General features: G+C 30.9%; 1 protein-coding gene and 1 long non-coding RNA gene across 3 annotated transcripts in view; both read left to right on the top strand.

Annotated features, from left to right (window-relative positions):
• The window catches only part of LOC124957993 (phosphatase and actin regulator 2-like), a 119,364-nt gene that overhangs the window by 22,550 nt on the left and 75,098 nt on the right, over nt 1-21,716 (top strand). Inside the window, exons 2-5 of the mRNA XM_047515647.1 lie at nt 3,925-4,089; nt 4,221-4,319; nt 4,875-4,938; nt 5,143-5,426. Coding sequence (XP_047371603.1) covers nt 3,925-4,089; nt 4,221-4,319; nt 4,875-4,938; nt 5,143-5,426 — 612 coding nt within the window. The remainder of the gene's footprint in view (nt 1-3,924; nt 4,090-4,220; nt 4,320-4,874; nt 4,939-5,142; nt 5,427-21,716) is intronic.
• LOC124957995 overlaps nt 14,018-21,716 on the top strand; it is a 36,763-nt gene continuing 29,064 nt past the window's right edge. For both annotated transcript variants that reach the window (XR_007103813.1, XR_007103812.1), the window contains exon 1: nt 14,018-19,613. This is a non-coding gene — a long non-coding RNA (uncharacterized LOC124957995). The remainder of the gene's footprint in view (nt 19,614-21,716) is intronic.

Below are 21,716 nucleotides of genomic sequence, written 5' to 3'. Positions count from 1 at the left end.
GGCTTATATATCCGTACATATTTACATATATAAATATTAGGATTTTACATTGTGGACGTATCTATAGAATTGCATGTATCGTATATAATTCAATAAAGATTCAATAAAGATGAAAGCTAAGATAATAAAATGTTACGATGAAAAAAGGATTTATTTTAATTTTGTAAGGGATGAATAATCAAAAAATATAATTATACATTTTTGCAGTTTTCACGCACTAATTTTTTTATCTATTTGGCGAAGAATTTCATGTTGAAAAACTGTCATCCTATATTTCTATGTTCTCGTCTTTAGCACTATAGCAATGAAATACAAACTGAATTAAATATTCGAAGGCTTAATCGTGTCGTTATTGGTTCAGTATTAAAGACGCGTTTTCGCAAAGAGTAGTTTCCGACAGATAAATAAGGATTTATGGTAATCCTGTATGCCCCGAAGGAAATTTCCCCATTTCTTCTCTATAGAATTTCATCTTCCAAAGCATTTTTCTCATTGACAATAGTCACAGTATGAATTTTTTTGAAATTTTTTGAAAGTTCTCTTGAGTATAGAGTGTCAGACACAATGTACATATAAAATTCGTTTTCTCGGAGATTCCCTAAGAATAATGTTATCGTTCCTATCAGAATATTTCATGATTCTTAGCCAATTATAACTTGTTAGATGTAATAATGTCGTATGAATAAACTTCGAAATTGTTATATAGTATTTCCATGAATAAATAACATAATAAATGTTAATAGATTTTTACTCGGGATTTGATATTCTTTCTAATTTTTATGTAAAAGATATAGAATTTCACTTAAAAAAGAAAAAGAAAACAAAATTATTTTCGATAAGTCTCTCTTAATATCATAATTTTTGTATACAACAATTTTCATAAAACGTTATTTTGAAATAACTCGAATGTTAGCTGCTTATATCTTGTACATCTTGCGATATTATGCATATGAAATAGTCATTTACATAACAAAATAAATATATACAGAATTTTCTTCTTTCTTAATATAAGTAATTAATTCATTTCTGAGAATCTCTCAAGAATCTCTTAAAATCCGAAGAATTTATCATCGATTTAGAATCTTATTGAAAGAGAAAAGAGATTTTCAAAGGATTTCACGGGGACGAAACCAAATAGGCTACTTCAGAGTCCGGTCGAGTTGGTGCCGCTAGCTCGTTAGAAGGCCATCCTTGATCGAGCGTCGCTTTGTTTTTTTCTTCACTGTATTTTACGAGGGGCTAAACGTCTCAAACGGTGATATGTAGTGCAGCAACTCTCTCTCTCTCTCTCCTCTCTCTCTCTCTCTCTCTCCTCTCTCTCCTCTCTTTCCTCTTTCTCTCTCTCTCCTCTTTCTCTCTCTCTCTCCTCTTTCTCTCTCTCTCTCTCTCTCTTTCTCTCTCTCTCTCGCTTGCTCGCCAACAATGGAGTTAAGAATTTCTTCCCCATCCTAACGTTGGCACGTTAATATTGCCGTTGCTGCGAATGCAGTTTACATGCTGGTGCAACGGCCCTCGACGAGTCTTTGAGGCACATGAATAGGTCTCCCGACTAACGGAAGTGCTTTGTGGCTTTGATTATTCCACTTTGATATCGGGAACATCGATATACATCGCTTCTCCCTCTCTCTGTCCCTCTCTCTCTCTCCCTTCGTCTCCCTCTTCCTCTCTCTCGCATTCGTCCGTTCGTTTCTTTCGATTGACACAAAGGGTTAGATGCCAAGGATGAGAAGCTGAGATTCGAAAAGCGTTTTCGAAATGAATATTTTCGTTGAAAGTTCTTTCTTATATTTTGCTGAGCGATATTGTAACCTGTGGAACTTTCTTTTTCGATCTATAAACATTCGTTTTAACAGTTGAAACAAAAATAAATACAAATATCTCAATTCTGTTTATATTTCGAGATTTATTTAAAATAGGGAAAAGGATTAAACGCGAGGATTAAAAGTGCGGATTCAAACTAATTGAACAATATTTAATATTTCTCGTAAAGACTCGTAAGGAATATTTCTCGTAAAACTTTTCGTTCCAAGTACTTTTGTAAGATAGTGTAAATCCAACTCTTTTGAGAGTATCATTCGTCTGGTTTCGATGTTGTTGTTCGTTAATTGATAAACAAAGTAAAAGTTCGGTCAACATTTAATGGTTATTTCAATATGTACGATACAATACATAACGCAAGACACTATTTTCTATTTTTGCACATGATTCGTTGAATGACTATATTCGAACGTTTCTTCTCTTTTTTGTTTCTACTTCTTTTTCTCTCTTTCACATAAAAGAAAATTTCATCGTTTCAATCTAAAAATATCGCTGATAGGTGTCTCTCTCACTCTCTCTCTCTCTCTCTCTTTTTCTCTCTCTTTCTCTCTCTCTCTCTCTCTCTCTCTCTCTCCCCCCCGCTCTCTTTCTCTCTTTTTCTCTTTTTCTATCTGTTTTCATCTCATAAATGATTTAGGTGCAAGTACGAGTAAGTAGCGAGAAGAAATCCCATAAATTATCTATGTAGTAGTTACGATGTCGCGTATTGATTTTATGGTGACGCCAAATACGAGCTACTACGGTTGTATTATCAGGGTTAAAATTGTAATGTTCGTGTGTTAGAAAATTGTGGAAATGATTTTGGTATACGAAACTTATGGAAAATATTGATCACACTAAGCCAACATAAAGCTCACATTGCAAAGTTGCCAGCTTACTTGAAAGGATCAAATTTTGTTCGATGTACTTTGTAATCGAGTTTGAGCTTCAAATTGGAAAAAGAGATCTTTTCTTTTCCTTTTATTTTTAAATCCTATTTCAAACGATCATTATTTTTGTCCTTGTTTATACGACACGATTGAGTAGCGTTCGTGTTTCCACAGCACGTGATCTTTGCGCTTTTTATGTTTTATCTTTCATGCGTTGGCTTTGATAACAACGTATCGAACTAATTAACAAAGCCGGATGTGAAATAGCGATCATAACAGGTACGTTTGTACTTTCTGTCTCTTTCTCTCTCTCTTTCTCTCTCTCTTTTTCTTCCTCTTTTTCTTTCTTTTCCTTATTTTTTTTTTTTCTGTTAAACACTTTTGATTTGTTAACAAATAACTGATAAGCGAAAGGCAGAGATAGCCATCGGTCATTATCTTTTTACAATTCGAAAAGCTTTATCCATTCCAACAAACTTTTCGCATCTCCTCGATTGCCATATCGAGAGAAAAAAAGGAAAATAATCTAAAGGTAGTAGCTTATAGTAGTTGGGGGAAAGTAATAGCAGTTATTAGGGTTAGGTTACATTAAAGACGCTACGATGTAAAGGCATAACTCATGTTAGGTGACACAAGTGACGTAGATGTAATGTCAGTGAGGGATAATGTAATGTCGTGTATTTCCTCGAGAGGGAAATCTCCTGGTAATGGTGCTCATCTTTATCTCTGCCCGATATATACCCGAGGTAGAAATTGACACTGATTGCATCTGGATATAAAAATTTCTTCTTTTTTTTTGTATCTGCACACGATTTTCCCAAATACTTCCGGATTATTAAATCGTAATCTAGATAATGTATATTTTTTTAACCAACCGAATTCATTCTTGAAATTAGATTTATTGATTTGGGATTAGTAAATAATACAATTGTGCAACAACCTTACCGACTTATTTGGTCGGTAAAAGTTCCGTTATCTTTACTTTTCTGTTCTACGATGGGATGATAAGAAGGGGTTGAAAATATACATGTAACAAACCCTTGTCGGTAAAGGTCGATAATGTAGAAAATGATACGCTCGACTTCGGCATATCTTTAATAGAAAAAAGTGGAAGATCGAATCCTACTTTTCTAGTGTCGATAAAAAGGATAACTCGTACGATAATAATGATAATGTCAGGCAATTTGTAATATTTACAATTTTTAATAATCGTTTTTCTATTATTTTCTATTTATAGCTAAGAAACAAAATGGCGCTGCCCTTCGAACGAACAGCCTGGGCTCTGGCGCGAGAACGCCTCCTCTTGAAAGGAAAAGCAAATTTTCAGCCCTTGGTAGACTTTTTAAACCTTGGAAATGGAAGCGGAAAAAGAAATCGGACAAATTTGAGGCCGCTTCTTTATGTAAGCAAAAATAAATCGAATTAAATAGATAGAAAAAGAAAGGAGAGAGAGGGAAGATAAAGAATATAAAAGAAATTGTACGATTCTGAAATCGTCGAATATATAATTATTTCTTTTTAACTTTTTTCCAGCCCTTGAAAGAAAAATCTCTGTACGTGCTAGTAGAGACGAATTGGTACAAAAGGGAATCTTATTACCAGTTATAAGATCGACATCGTTTCCGGAAAATGGTGAGTGTATTCAAAATACATATATATGGTCTTTTTTTTTAAGATTAAATTTCTTTCTAAATGATTTGTCGACGAAATTAATAGTAAAAAAAAAATGAATGAAGACATTTCAAGATAGAATGAGTAATAATTGTCTTTCTTTTAAAGCTTCTTAGCTCATATTTGTTAAACAATAATCAACTATCGAATGAGTTGCTTAGTTGGTTAGTTACTAAATTTTCTTTAGAGAAACTAGAACTGACCGAGTTTAGAATGTTTAATAGTTATTCTAGAATTACTTAGCACGATAACGTAGACACATAGCTTAACTTCAACGATATCTGTCAAGTCTAAACTTCATGACAAGCAATCTCTGTAGTTATGGATTCAAGAGATATACAACTTGATCCTTCCTTAGCTTTCTATGCAAATGCATCCATAATCCTATAAGTATGCGTATGGAATTTCATACAGCTATTTGTCAGACATATTCGTTCAAACATATTCATTTAGTTGTAATAGGTGCATCTATCGATTAATTCAAATTATAAACCTTGATATTTTATGGAATTTCAGAAACGATAAGTGACTTGATGGACATACAAAAGCCACCAAGTCCTCAGCAAACTCCTCAGCAACAACTATCGCAGCAACAATCGCAACAGCAACAACAACAGCAACAGCAACTGCAACAACAACTGCAACAGCAACAACAACAGTCGCAACAGATTCAATCGCAGCAGCAGCAGCAACAGCAGCAGCAACAACAACAACAGCAGCAACAACAACAACAACAACAACAACAGCAGCAGCAGCAGCAGCAGCAGCAGCAGCAACAACAACCACAACAACAACAACAACAACAACAACAACAACAGCAGCAGCAGCAGCAGCAACAAGTACAACCCGTTAATGTAGGTAACGAGACTGGAAGCACTCCTGTACCAACATCGACTTCAACCGGTAGCTTGCAACAATCCCAGCAAGTAACACCGAGCACGCCGACCCCAACGACTGCCAATCCACATTCTAATGGGTCGCCCAGTAATCATTCGTCTCCTCACCCTCCACCTCATTATCCAGGAATACCTTCGTCCCAGGGAGGACAGACAAATGGAAATTCGCAAGGTAAGTCCGAATTCACAGACATTGCTGTTTAAAGTACTAGAATAGTCTTAATTGATTCATATTTTTATGCATACTATAATAATACTGAAATATTATTATTATGGGAGGTAACACGTTCTTTAGATGAATGAATAAATTTATTAGAAGTTATATAGAAATAGGAGATATTATGAGATCATTTGATGACTCAATTATCGATTATTATATATTAGGTTGATAAGCTTAGTGGCTGTAATCGTGATTTCGAATGTGCTCGATACTGGAGTAAAATTCTCATGGAATTCGTATCATCAGTTTTCAACGTCGTCCTATAAAAGAAATATTGCTTATTTTCGAGGGAAATATTGAGTTGTGGTGGTTTTTTTTTCTTAAGTCAATTTCAAGTTCAAGATAAATAGATTTATGTTATGGTTCGATTTGATGGGGAACAAGATATTAATCAGAAAAGTAGAATAATTAGTAGTCAATTTTAAAGATTATATTCGCTTTAAATTTAACAATAATAATAATTATTATTATATTTGGAATCAAATGGAAAACAAAAATTTTTCTCTTCTTTTTTTCTTAGCTATGAATTATCTTTTTTTTTATGAAACACCCTTAGATCGGAACAATTTATTTCCGTGATTTCTCTTACGTTTTGTTTAGTGAAAGACTCGTAGTGAAAGATTATCGGGTTTTCTTGTTGCTAAAAAACCGAAGCCGTAAACTATGTTATTATCCGATTTAACTAGATCGCTGTTTTTCGAAATTTTGTTGAATTATTTACTCGTTTTCTTTTATCTTATTAATAGAGATATATATTATCAAACGTTGGATTTTAAATGTTCTTTATTTACATATATGTCTGTTTGTCTGTCTGTCTATGCGTGTGTGTGTGTGTTACATATATGTGTACGAGAAAGCATGTAGCAAGGACAATAAGCGATTTTATAGGATCCATTAAATATTCTTGGAATATCATTCCAACTTGAATTCATAATTGTATTCGCATTAATTAACTACTTATTGCAACCGAACGTGTATCGATAACTTCGACTATTTTCGAGTTCGTTATCATTTGTTAGTTTCTACTACCGTAGATCGTAATAATGAGAAAGATTTCGTAGTTAAAACGTCATTGATATTCGATTGATATTGATCGCTCGTTTATTGCTTTAAAATTTGATTGAAGATTAGAAATGATAGCTTGTTTTGTATCGATGATTGAGTCACATTCTTCAATTAATTATCGACGAATGATGTACATAGTTATTCTTCTGTATAACACATGATTTATGCAAGAGAATATAATTTCAAAAGACTCAAATTATTAAGTATAATATTCCAGGGAAAATTTGCAGAAGTTGTAAGTTTTATTCGTGAATTTATCGATCTTGCATATTTCGAGCTTTTAAAGAAAACAAAAAGCAAATAATAAAGTTTTTATCAATAGAATTTGACGGAATATACTATATATAACGGTTGATAAAAAAAGGATCTGATATTTTAAGGATTTATATTACTCACTAGGATGACTAAAAAATGTCTGATTAACGTGGCTTCTAAAATCAACTCTTTCGATGTAAATTAACTTTTATTATTTATGAGCATTTGATATCGTGTGTCTCGTGGCAACATATTGAATATACACAGAGGAATTTTCTTAGAAATATACTAGTTCAAGGTTGTCAAAATAAGTTTATTATGAAAATAAGCAAAAACTGTTATTAATATAATAAAGGATATGTGTATATTCAATATACTGTCAAAGGACTTACTTACGATATTGAACGCTAATGTATTAATTTATATTTGTATTTTATAGGGTTATTTTCTTATGAATATTATCTACACCTGTTATTAAAATCGAATATCACTTAAAATTTTAGAAAAGACATTCAAGTCTTGTTTTTTTACAAACAATAAAAAAAGCTTGTAATTGTAAATTATATGATTATTTAAACATAAACAATATGATTTATACCTTTTGTTCTATAATCATTGAGTTTCATAAAAAAAAATTAAAATAAATTTTCAAATATTGCTTCATTACAAGCAATAAAGAAAATTATAGTAAATTATATACAGAATATAAAAATGCGGGTGCATTCGGATATCAGGGCACGATAGAGGGATACTTCAATATATATTTCAATATTCAATATTCAATATTCAAGATATACTTCAATATATTTATCATTATAAATATATTGAAGTTCGGAATTATTTCCCTATCTTGTAGTTTTCGTAACAATCAAACAGGTCACGAGTAATACTCGTGTTGTAAACTGATGTCACAAATTGATTTATACAATTTTCAGTGTCTCTTTATTGTTAATACAATTCTACGCTACTGTGCACTCGTATCTCTGCTCTTTAATTGATATTTTAAATGAAACTTCAAGAAAATAATAACCCAATAATTCTGTTAATTAGACAAGTAACATTATGATTCTTATCTTATATTGGGTCCTTTAAAGGTACTTTCTCCTTTCCTAGGATCCAAATGCGCCAATTTTTTTTTAAACATCCTCATTCGAACGTAACGAACAATTTAAATACGAAAATCTTTATTCAATATTAATATTAACGTAAATATTAAAGTGATTTTGGTTAGATCGAGCTCTCCATACAACAATATATAAAAAAAAGATAAAAAAGAAAAGCAATAAGAATAAAGATGAAGGAGACGATTCATACATTTCACTTGGTGCTGAAGCGCGGATGAATTTACACTCATATGATAAGGACAACAGACAGAAAGGGGAGTAAAGGAGAAGGGGAAAGGCAAGAGAGAGTTAGTGATGGAGAAAGGAGCCGGGGGAATAGTTCGTTGTGTAGAGAGATGCAACAGAGAGTAAAACACCGCTGTCGACACAGAGCAGCCAGTTGCTGTTGTTTATACATACATACATACATATATACATACATACATACGTACATACATACATACATACATACATACATACATACATACATACATATACACATGCATATATACCATATGTATATATACATATATATGTATATATAGACTTTGCGTCTGTCCTCCCCTCCTACAAGAACCATGAGCGGCAGAGACGCGATCGATACCTCCTGCATACACTAACACGCTTACCTACGTTACCTCTACGTATGAACGTATGTTTGTTATTGTTATATATTTGTATTTTTGTATATATATTTACACACATACACATATGTATGATCAATATAATGTGTTAAACATGAAAAGAGACGGTTTAACGATTTTTTTTTTTATACGAAAGTTTGATAAGATAATTTCATAAGATACGCAATGTAAAGTACACGTCTAATTAATTTTATGCCATTCGACCTTTTTTTCTCTTGTATGTTGTAGTAGTTTTTCTTTCTCTGTCTCTATTTGTTTTATATATACACATTATATATTCTCTTTTGTTTCATTTCATTATAAAAACTGATAATTATTCGAAAGTTCGTGGAAAAAGCGAGATTATTTTTTAAAAGAAATATGAGGTTTCATGTATTTTTGTATTATAATTTCTAATCTTCTTGTTTTCTTTTTTTTTTTTTTTTTTTTTTTTTTTTTAGTGCGTGTTTATTCTTATGAAATGTCAGGGACCATGTCGCCTTTTGTTTATTCCTACAGTCAGTGCAGACTGCTCGAAAATAAGCTTCTGGGAAGTTTATCAATGCTTTGCTAATTCTAATCTCCGTAACTTTCAAACAAGATCCCCTTCTCCTAAGTATGTTTGTGTGTGTGTACAATAGATAATAGGAATAATAATATCTTACAATATAAACATTATTAATAATTATAAGATTCTTAGAAACAGCTTAAAGACGAATTACATTTTTTCAATAAATGGTACAAGAACATCCTTATTATAGTAATTAAGTAATTGCAAACACTGAAATTGCATGATGTTATAAGAAATTAAGTGTGATTCTAGTATTCAGTGTTCAGTTCTGAAATTCAATTTCAGAAGTTACACTGACAATTTCAGAAGTTCATATAGTTTCTTTATATATATCTTTTATTATATATATTTATATATATATAGTTTTATTTCATTTTCATAAAATTAATTGTTACTCTGTATCCAAAGTTTTTCTTATTTTTTTAAAAGTATAAATTATACTTATATTTAGTATAACTTATAGTATAATTATACTTGTATAAATAATACTATAATTTCGGCATCATGTAATGTTTTATATATACAAAAATTATTTGCATTATAGAGGATTAATAAGACCTTATAATTAATCGAATTGAAATTCTCAAAAACATTTCAACGTTAATAAATTATATGCATATATATATATATATATATATACACAAATACATAGATGATTATAGTTCATAGAAATAAATTTAAACATCACAAATAATCGAATTGAAAATCTAAGAAATATTTTAATGTTAATAAATCATTTTAATTAGAAATCGAACACATAACGATGATTATAACGGATAAACTTCGAGTCAATTCGTTTGCAAATATGGAAGATTGCTTTTTAACACAGCCTGTATTCACGGCTAAAATATACAGAGGATCCTGAAAACGTCGACAGAGTGCAGAGCGGTCGATATCTACGGAGGTTTGATAGAGGATTGTCGTAAAACTTTACCTTAATTAACATGGTGTGGACTATCCATGGTAGTATTATCGATTAAAAGAAAATTATTCCCTAAAATTTTTGGAAAATCCATTTCAAGCCATTTCATTAAAATGATGGTCACAACGATAAAACTCATTGTGAAAAGTCAACAAATCTTTGAATTGTTTTCGTGATGAAATTGATGGGTATCACAAAACAGATCTTTAATTGTCTTTTTTGTTCTCTTTCGTGAATAGATAAGTAAAAAAAATTTGTTTGATTATTAGATAGAAAAAGAAGTGTATCGGTAGACAATTTTTTTGGTAAAAATGAGAGAGAGAGAGAGAGAGAGAGAGAGAGAGAGAGAGAGAGAGAGAGAGAGAGAGAATGGAAAGAAAATCGGATTGCCATGCAAACGACGAAGAGATCACTTGACGGCTACAGAAATTTAATTCTCTCTCATAAATGTCTTCCGCTAAAGTAACTATCCTCCAGCTACTCTCCTTCCTCTCGCATATAATTAGCGATACATTTTCGCTTCGGCATGATATAAATTTTCCTGTTTAAGGTAATGCAGCCACTAACAACTATTGCAAATTTATAACCGTATGTATTTATATATATACATGTATTTTTTATATTTTTTGTATTTTATATAGAGATATATACAATGAATGTGGAAAGTATTTGTATATTGATCAATTTGAAATAAGACTTCAAGTAATTTATTAACTAATTTTTTATAAACAATAAATAAGTACATATTTTCGCAAAACTCTACAGTGGGTATAGTTAAAAAAAATTAGTTATTTGTGCAATTTACAAAATTGTTTTATATATATATATATATCGTATATTTTATTAATTATATGTATAATTATGTGTATATGTATATCGTATAATAATATACATGTGTGTATATACATAGTAATACTATATCGAAAAAAAAAATTTATACATCGTGTGTGTGTATGTATACACATAGATATACGTACATATATAGGGTAGTTGAATAATCGAAGGTGGTTTCTTCAAAGAAATCTAATTTTACAATTTTGATTTAATTTTTTGTTTTCAGAGGAATCAGATTTTTTTCTGTTGTACTGAAATTGTCAGTACACTCTTTATATTTCAATCAAAATATCAAGAAAAAAGTCGTGAGAGAGAAAATTTTGCTCTTAAAGTTTTTCGGCTATTTTTTCGATAAATTGCAAAGTTTCAAAGTTTCCCCGGATTTTATCTATTTTTCTTTTTTTGTTTATTTTTTCTTTCCTTCTGAGAATAAAAATATAAAAGTGTTTCTTAAATTTTTTCCCTTTCTTTCTCATATTTGTATCTTACACATATATATGTCTATATATATTTAGTTTTGTATAACTTTGCATGTCGAATGTCATACGTTTAATTATACGCATCTGTACATACGTATTTACGTTTAACCGTATGTCTAATGTGCACTGTTAATTTTGTTCTACAAGACGTTTATGAAAATAGAGAAGCGATGTTTGCATAAAGTATGAGTGGTATAATGCGACTAGTAGTTACATATAAAAACTTTTTCGAAATCTTCATTACACTTTACTTTCTAATTTATTATTTTTGATCATAAAGCTTGTATTTCTCAAGTTTCAAAGTAACTAAGAGTAATCGAAGCATACGATTCAGTTTGTATTTTGTCTCTCTCTCTCTCTTTCTCTTTCTCTTTCTCTTTCTCTTTCTAAATATTTAAATTGAAGCCGATTACTTCTTAATAGAGAGAGGAAGAAAGAGAAAGAGAGAGAGAGAGAGAGGAAGGATAATTGGAAATATTTCTCTAAGGCAAATCCATTTAATGGAATCCATATTGTTTTATACTCATTCGACTTTGTTGCTAAAATCTGAAATGCAGTGACGATAGTAATGATAATAATACAAAAGGGTGGAGAAAAAGGAATATTTTGATGTTACGATATTCTATAATGTAGAATTTGCAAATTGCTGGACACATTATACACCATCTTCTCTTTTTAAAAGAGTAGAGTTTTGACTTCTTATCGGTGGTTGTGTCAAATGGCGGAAGGTAAAGACAAAAAAAGAGAGAGCAAGTAATAATTCTGAACTCATTCATTCTAAAGAGCTCGAGTGCCACGAATAAGCGCATATAATTGGGTTTTTTCATATTTTACAATATATTGACCTGGTTTCCTCCCCCCTGTTAGGCTACCCCTTTAGTCCCTTCACTACCTTCCCCCCTCAACATGAGGAAAGTATATGAATATAACTTACTGCATTTTCAAACGATGTTCTAGTACTAGTTAGCGAAAGGAAGAAAAAAAGAAAGATAAAAAGAAAAACTTGTTTTTATGCCAAAGGATATTTTTTTGTTTTTTTTTTTCCCCTTTTTTTGACGTCTTTCAATATTACTTTTTTTGTTCTCTTACTTTCATTACTCGCCTTTCTTTTTTTTCTTTCATGCTTCTCTCTTTTTCTTTTTTATTTTTTAATTTATTGATGTATCATACATTCACTTGAAAGTAATTGATTGATTTTATGACAAGCGCTAGTTCCATCACGCTTAACTCGATTTATATTACTAGTGACGTCCCAAGATTAGTTTCCTTATTGATGATGTAATATCTTAAGAAAGCATAGAAAAGATTTCTCAGATTAGATTTCGAACTGTTTGATCGGCGAGTTAATTAGATAGATACACTTTTTTTCTCTTTGAATTATTGTGATTTCTTTTCTTTTTTGTCTCCTTAAATCAGAAATTTTTGGAAAAGTTCCCTAGAAATATTTGAAATAGATGGACTATTTTGGTTATAAATATTTTTTAAAAGAAAAGAAAAGAAATAAAATAAAATAAAATAAAATAAATAAGCTCTTATATGCGCTATTATTGTTTCTTACCATAGAAACTCAGCCTGTGCCTCATGAAGAAACTTTATTCATATTTTTCTTTGATATTTCGCATATATATAGTCGTATGGATAGTCTCTAGTGAAAATAGTTGGCTTGTGCTACGAATACGGAATAATAGTGAGAGAAATAAGAAAATGTTACTCTTATTATATCATATTATTCATTATGTTAAATATTTAGAGGAAAAAATTAGAAAGAATTAGAGCGTTCTAAGTATTACAACTAATCAGTTTTTGTTATGTTTTATATCATTATCTTTCAATTGGACGATAAAAGATGTAAAATCAAGCTCCTCTAATTATAACTAAAGAATTTTTTAATTATATAAAATATGTGATATAGTTGTAAAAAAATGAAAAGGTCCGAGAAAGATCGTGCGACTACGTTGAAATACGCAAGTATGATGAAAGGGAAGTTTATGGTTTAAGTGGAAAGAAAAGGATTTCGTAATAGTCTTTGCGCTTTTTTCGAGGGTTGCGCGCGGTGATTCGAGGTCGATGAACTTTTCCAGCTGTTAAGCCACTTCGCTGTACCTAACTCTTCCCTTTCCCTCTCCAATTGCTATACTCGAAGCCATGCTCTTTCTCTTAATCCTTCTCACAAACTCTTTCGAAAGAGTTATACGTCTTGTACTCCTTTGATGGAAACTGTTATCCCCTTTTTTTACATCTGTTTTCTCTTTCTCTCCCTCCCCTCTCTTTCTCTCTCCCTTTTGCTTATCAGATAAATTTCTTTTCCTATCTTTTTACATGTTTCAATAAACAAACTGATTCCGATTTTGATTAGTATCTATATCTATGTATAACTATCTACTTATTTATTTATTTATTTGTTTGTTTGCTTGTTTGTTTATTTATATATATTCTATGCTATATTAAATTTATTTATTTGTGTTTGTATGCAAATATTTATATTTTTATATTATTTATATTTTAATTTTTTACATTTACCATATGCTTCTGTTTTTCTAATAATATGATGATAATATAACTGTTTTCGTATATTACTCTATTCTGTGTATTACTATTAATAGTTGTATTAATAATGGTTGACATATTATTATCAACTATTTATTTTATTTGTGTTTTATATTTTCCTTTGTACTTTTCCACAATTTTATCGTCTCTTTTCAATACTGAGAAATTTGTTTTTTTATCCTTTTTTACTTCTACTTACTCTTTTTTCTATTTTTTTTATATTAGGTTTTTGGATTTAATATTGATAGTACGTTAACAAATTAAAATAAAATGAATTTTCCTTTAAAAAGAATCACAAAGAATTATATATTTCTTTTCTGCGGGTAAGGAAATCCAAATATTCCCAGAGATTTATCATCAATTTAACTATAGAATATATGAATATTTAGATATAAGAATTTTCTCTTCCTTGTAAGTTGAAAAGAGGTAAAAGAAGAATAATAAGAAACCATCCTTTTTTTTATATTATCATGGTGACTTTTTTATTAAATTCAGAAAATCAGCTGTAAAGAAAGAGTTTTAATTTTGTATCTTTCTCATATGTTTCCTCTTTTTATTATATTTTTTTAAATCCTATTTTTATTTATATACTGTGATTTGTCTCTTTAGTTAGCCATAATACACTTTATTTCTCTCTTTCTCTTTCTCTCTTTTGTGTGTAGTCTGACTTGGACTTTCTGATTTTTTTGCACTAAAAGAGAAAAAGAGAAAAAAGAGAGGACAGATCGATCGGCAAGAAATGCGCGCCGCTAGGTCAGGTCGAGTAGGCGCTTTGGAGCACAGCCATTGGTTCCGTGAGCCACGTTCTATGCTACCTTCCGGCGAACTAGCATTACATTTATAAATATAATTAAAAAACCACCACTATATATCATCGGTTGGAGGGATGAATCATTTTTTTTCTTTATTTTTGCTTTTGTCTTTAATTTTGAACATAAGAATAATTCCCACCCTCAATCCTCTCATTCTTTTCTCTCTTTCTCTTTCTCTCTATTTATATCTCATTACATTTACCTTCTTCTATTTTCATGATACATTTAAATTGGAACGATCGTAATTAAAGGGAAATTCGAGACCGACTTACTCAGTGTCTTTGCATTTACTTTGAGAGCAAATACGACTTGAAAGACACGATTTTTTTTTCTTTTTATATTTTTGTCTTTTTCTCGATAAAGATATTAATGACGAAGAAAAAGAGAGAGAGAAAAGGAGAGAGAGAGAGAGAGAGAGAGAGAGAGAGAGAGAGAGAGAGAGAGAGAGAGAGAGAGAGAGATGTCTATCGATTTCTTTTGTTTTCATAGGTATCTGATGTCGATCTCGAATTTTCTTATCGAGTTGTTAAAGATTTTTTCAACAAAATTTCGGAAAACTCATATTTTCTTTGATTGTATCTTCTTTCTATTTTTTAAAAATTATAAAAAATATCAAAGTTCGTATCGACGAACCACCAAACGGACTCTCTCGGTAACTGCAGAAGAAACCTATCTTTTATTTTCGTTTTTTTTGCTAATCATGTCTGGATCGAACAGAGCATTCCCCTTTCGACATACTCGCGACTTTCTTTCTCTGTGTATGTATGTGTGTGTGTGTTTGTATATATGTATGTGTATGTGTTTGTGTCTGCGTGTTTTGAATATGTAGGAAGTATCGGCGATAAGTTTAGTGGTTTGCACTCTCCATGGCATAACCGGCAAATCGGAAATCGATATCCGTGCATAGCCAGCATAATATAGCGTTATGTCTATATGCCTACATAGTTCCTTTCTCAAAGGTGTATTTGCTCGATATGTAATATGTATGTGTTCGTGCTCCTATTGGCGCGCATCGAGTGAATTCTCCAGTATTTTTCCAAGTTTTCGTGGAGAAATTATTTCTCTTCGTATTTTGTGTAGGATTACGTTCTAATATCGTATGCATTTTTTAGTATTCCTTTTTATTTTTTCAATCTCTTCAGAGATGCTAATACCCAAGTATGTGTTAATTTTTTGTTGGAAAATATGTATGTGATTTCTTGTTGTATGTTCCTAATGTTATCCACTATAATTTTTTTTTGTATTTCTCTAATTGTTATTGATTTAGAATGAGTAACGTATAAGTATCTAAAAAGTGGGATCAGTTTCCTTTAATTTTAAAAATTATCAGCTCTAAAAAGATTAATGTAAATAGTTTATACAACTATAATAAGTATATTAAGAATGTTTACCGATTATAGACATCGTTTTTTAATATTTAAGAATAAACTTCCAATGTTCTCATTTTACTGATTTTTATCAACAAGTCATTTTAGTTTTATTTATTATAGTTTTAAAGTTGCAAGGAACTTTCAAATAAAGATATTGTCGAGAAAAAATATAGCTATGATAATAGGGCAATATATATCAATCCATAATTAATATGGATAGATACAATGTAGACAAGTGTGTCATTTATATGTTATGTTATAAATCTTATATGAAAATATGGAATTATTTGTTTTGAATAAATCGTGTTCTTTCGCAGAGTTTAATAAAACTACACTAAAAAAGTATAGAAATAATCGCAAGTATAGATTTTTATAAAACAAATTTTTAATTGATAAAAACGCAATCTTAAAATCGATAATCTCGATCAACATTAATGATCAAAAACAAAAAACTGATAAATTATATTACTTTTTCTAATTTCTTTTTGTTCGAACAAATTTTACACGAATTCGAACGAAATATTCGAAACCGGACATTCGAAAACCGACCGTTGCGCAAAAGCAGCAGCATCAAGGAATCAAAGTATAGACACTTAGACCTGGCTTTTGTTGTATCTTAATTGTGCGGTTTTTTTAATTGCGAGTTTAATAATACCAAACGACTCTTCTTTTATTCTTTGATCTCTGAATTCGCCTATTCTCTTTGACAAGATTTCTTTGTCTTTTTCTGCTTTTCTTTCTGTTTCTCTTCTTATTTCTCTTTTACGTACATTTACATGCTCTGTGAGTATATTTCTTTGTCTGTTGTTTGTTTGTCTCTGATCTTTCTCTCTCTCTTTCTCTTATCTTTTCTTTCATAAATAAGAAAGATCTTCAGCGAAGGCAATTCGTCTTATTATATCTCTTCTCAAGCGATTTAGAAATGAGGAAAGAAAGTTTAATCAAGTGAAGAATATTTATTCAATCTAACTATAATATATCAATTAATGATTCTAGTTTGTCAAGAGAAAAAGAGTGACACAAATCATTAATTATAGAAATCGTATCAATCTTTGATTAATTTATTTTTAGCTTTGGAAATAATTAACTCTCTCTGCGTTAGAACTATCGACCTATTTCTACTGTACTTATCGATTTTAACAAGTACTTAAAAAAGAAAAAGAAGAAAAAAGAACCAATTTCTTTAATTTGTTTAATTTCTTTAATATATACTAATTTATTTAAATTGTACGATAAAAATAAATAAACAAAAATAACTTTTAGTAAAGATTTTTTATAACAATTATGATTTCATTAATACTAAGCTCCGTAATTAGAACAAGCTAATTAATTAATTAATGGTGAAAGTTAATTTTGTGATACTCAATTGTGAACTCCATTCGATTGATGTAAAGTCACAATTGTCGTCACAGCTGCAAGGAACGTAAAGTCACCGTCAGGTGCGTTAGTAGAAGACTTGCTTTTAAAGTGGGATGAGGTTGGGCGAAGGGTGGTTGGAGGATAGGAAGCACAAAGGTGGCGTCGGCGTCGGTGTCGTGACGCCTGCGGAGAGAAAAGAGGGAGTCAGTCACTGCTCGACCTCAACGCGTTGTGCATAACCTCTCGCTTGGATTTCTAAACAATAATTGTGTCGATCAGTTTATATACATCATTTTTTATATTCGAAATTTTTCCTTTAATTATACGTTCGAAGAAAGAAGAATGACTGGAAATTGGAATGTTCGTCGTACGTGTTAGTAAATGAAAAAAAAAACGAAGTGAAAAAGAGGAAGACACTAAGATTAACCTTCTTTCTTTCTCTATTGCTTACTCTTTCTCTCTCCCTCTCTCTTTTTTCTTTTAAATTGTCAAATCAAAAACTGGGATAACGGAAGAAAAATATCTGCAAGTTCGTTTCTATTTTTCTTTTTTTTTGGATTCATTATTGAGCACCACAAAGTTTCAGGAAACATTTTTGAAATATTTTATTTATATATTTATATAATTGAAAACGTGTTATTCAAAGAAAGCTTATTATTTTTATCCTTAAGAAGAAGGAAGGAATGCACGAATGAAAAGTTCAAAACAGAGATAGTTAAATAGATAGAAAATAAAATGAAATAAAGAAAGACAAAAAATTGACGTGTGTATATAAGAGTAGAAAAAACGAGAGAAAGGTACGGGTGCGTGCTTGCGTAGGTGTCAACCTGGACAACGATCCCAACGCGCAGCTAAATTAGGCCAACTGATTCCTTCGCTTCTCTCTCTCCCTCCCTTCTTCTCTCTCTCTCTCTCTCTCTCTCTCTCTCTCTCTCTCTCTCTCCCTCCCTCCCCCCTCTCTCTTTCTCTCTCTGCGCAAACAAAAGCAAGTTCGAGTCTTTTTTTAACTATATTCAGCGAAGTGAAATAAACGATCAAAAATAAAAAATATATATAAAAATAAGTGAATGACGTAGTTCGAAAACGAAAGATCGAAGAGGGAAAAGACGAAAGAAAGAAAAAACTAGAAGAATGATCTATGCAACGAAGTGCCTTGACCGAGCGGCATGCATCGACCCGGGTATCCGCGTGACCCGACGACCCGTTATGCCAGCGCGTAGCTCCTGCTGAGGTCATTCAATACTTTGCCCGGATACACTATCGTCACGTAAACGACCTTACCGAACGAATTTGTTTCGAAATTCTTCGAGATTTCCCCTCCTTCTATTTACACCCGTTAATTCGTCCTGTATTCTTCTTCAAATTTATCTCATCTGTTTTTTTTACATGTAGAAATAGTTTCATTTTCTTTGTATTTTATTTTTTTTTTTCGCTAGGACCTTTTAATTCTCTTTTCTTTTTAAAAGAGAAAAATATTCTTTTTTCTTTTTAGCGGGGAGAATAGGTCTTGTAAGTTTCTCGTTCTTTAATCAGTTGAACATATGCTCGGTAATATGAAACTTCGATATGTTATTACAGATATCACAAGGATATTTGTTAGCTTTTTTACAACGTTTCTTTCTTTCAGATATGAATAGCATGAGAGACATAATAGAATTATATCGATTATTTTGTAATACAGATCTTTATATTAATCCATGAAATATTGACATGAACAATAAATTTACGGTCCTTGGATAATATATAAAAAAGAACTATGAAACGAGATCGTAAAGAAAAAAAAACAGAAAAACAGTGGTTGGTTAGTGTATCTTTTCAATGAAAAGGTTTCCTTTCAATTCGCGTTAAATACCATTGTTAAATTTCAAACAATATCGAAATTGATAATCAATCGTGAAAAGAAGAGGATTAAACGTCATAAGAGAAGAGCACATTGTTGTTATTGTTGTTGTTACATCTCGAAAAATGGAATAAGAGGACAAGTGAAATTCATTGAATCTCAGTAATTCTCGAAGAACGAAGACGACGAAGCGAATGCTGCGGACGAAGAGAGTTACGCGATTAAGAAGACGAGGACGACGACGACGAAGAGGAGGCACTCGTTGTATCACAGAGAGTCACTGACCTCTCGACCGATCACAGTCCAGAGTGTGTGATGTTTGATGCTGCAGTGGTGCTTTATGCGGAGGCGACGAAAAGGTGTGCACATTCGGTATTTTTCAAGATTAAATATTTTTATCATTCGCTTTACAATTTTTACTGTTTGTTTCTCACGTATTGTCTGAGATTGATAATAATTGAAAATGATGAGTTCTAGAAATGATTTTAATACTTTTTGTTTTTATTGATCGAATATTATTTTTTTTTTATTTTTACTGAATTGAATAAAAAAGTAATGTTTATATACATTCATTATATTTCTTTCCTTTTTTAGACAAATAAGTAGAAATATCGATGAATGGTCAAACAAAGGGTTGTCGGGATATCATGAAAATGAGAAGGAGGGAGGGTGAGAGAGAGAGAGAGAGAGAGAGAGAGAGAGAGAGAGAGAGAGGGAGAGAGAGAGGAGAGAGAAATTACGTCGTAGTCGTGTCGTCGTCTATCATCGACGTTCGTCATTGGTCCTCGACCTTGTCGAAGGCTTTTGGGAAATCGTCAATTTCCCTCGTGAAGAGTACTTCGCGTCTCCTCGATAAAGTATTGAGGCGGGCTTGAAGTTGGCTCTTGAGTACGACGACATCCTCCTCGATATCCGTGGATGATACCGTTTAGTCTAATAGAATATGTTTTAGGCCCAACTAGACTTAACGTCGAACCTAAACCCTTATCTTTTTGTACTTTATTAATAATATTTAATAATATCTTTATCCTCTAAAAGGATAAAATTTTTCTTCGGATTTAATTTAAAATAAACAAGAGAATGATATTTTATATTGATCATCTTTTTAATAGTCTATTAATAATATTAATAATTAAAGTAATAATAAAACAGGGAGCAAAATTTTATTCTTTGAGTTAATTAAAAGAGAAAGAGAGAGAGAGAGAAGGATTATCTATATAATACTCTGTTAATATTTAATAGCATTTTAACAACGAATGAGATTTTTTCTTCGAATCCAATTAATAAAAGGAATATCATCTATTTAATATTTTATTAATACTGTTTATTTTATAATCTTATATATTTAATATTGTATTATAATACTGATAATGATAACAGCAGTGATAGCAAAACCATTCCTCGCAAAGAACGACGAATACTGCGGTCATTGCAGTATTGATATAAAAAATATATCCGAATCACCGAGAATAATAATTGAAAAATCTCTCGTTCCTATAAAGGGTTAATATTATGTAATGTCATTTCGATAAAGAATAAAATTTTGTTGTAAATTTAATTAACAAAAAGAAAAATTTACGGTGTTCGTCCATCTAATATTATCAAATATGGAAAAAAAAAAACAAGAAAAAAACAAAATACTAAAGAATGATTTAAATTATTGAAGATATAGTGCCTCTCATTTTTTTTTTAATGAAGCACACATTATCTTTCTTTTCGTGGTATCCTTACCGACTAAGACTTTCGAGACGGTCCTAGATCAGTGGTATTAAGAAGACTTTCGAGACAGTTTTAGATCAGTATGAAGAAGAAGGAGAGAGGAAAACGATGTTAGGTCCTTTCAGAGTTTTCCGACCAAACTTTCAAAGTATGAATTAGTCTCGAGTAGTGACGAGAGAAGCACGGGTCGGAGGTTAGTGTGAGTCAAGTCGTACCAATCTTAAAAAAACTTATCTGCCAACCGTTCGTTGCCACTAATTGAGAATCTTACAACGAACTTTCGTTTCTGAACGATTCTTCATTCAAATCGATGGTCATTTTTGAATAGATATATTATATATATCCCTTTATAATATTTTAAAGAGATATATTATAATATATATATACTCATATATTACTTAACACGTCAACGCACACTTCTAAATCTTCCTTAGAGATATACTTCTTTTATAACGTTCATTTATAATGTTGGTACAGAAAATTAAATGAAAGAACAATATTTATAACAGTAGATTAATATTAGATCTATTGATTTTGTAAGAAACAATTTGTTTTTATATGAAATAATTGATTTTATAAGAAATCGTTTGTTGAAATCGATATTGCTTTTTAATAATCGAATGAATGATGGCTATAATCGTTATTTGCGATCTCATAAATAACAAAGTTGACGGTTAACAACAATTTGACGTGTAGTAGATAGATAATTTTATTTTCTTCCCTTTTGGCCTTAAAAAAGAATT

The sequence above is a fragment of the Vespa velutina genome, chromosome 2, assembly GCF_912470025.1.
Source record: "Vespa velutina chromosome 2, iVesVel2.1, whole genome shotgun sequence".
Lineage (NCBI taxonomy): Eukaryota > Metazoa > Arthropoda > Insecta > Hymenoptera > Vespidae > Vespa > Vespa velutina.
Note: the sequence above shows the minus strand (reverse complement) of the source record. Positions and strands in the feature narration are given on the sequence as shown.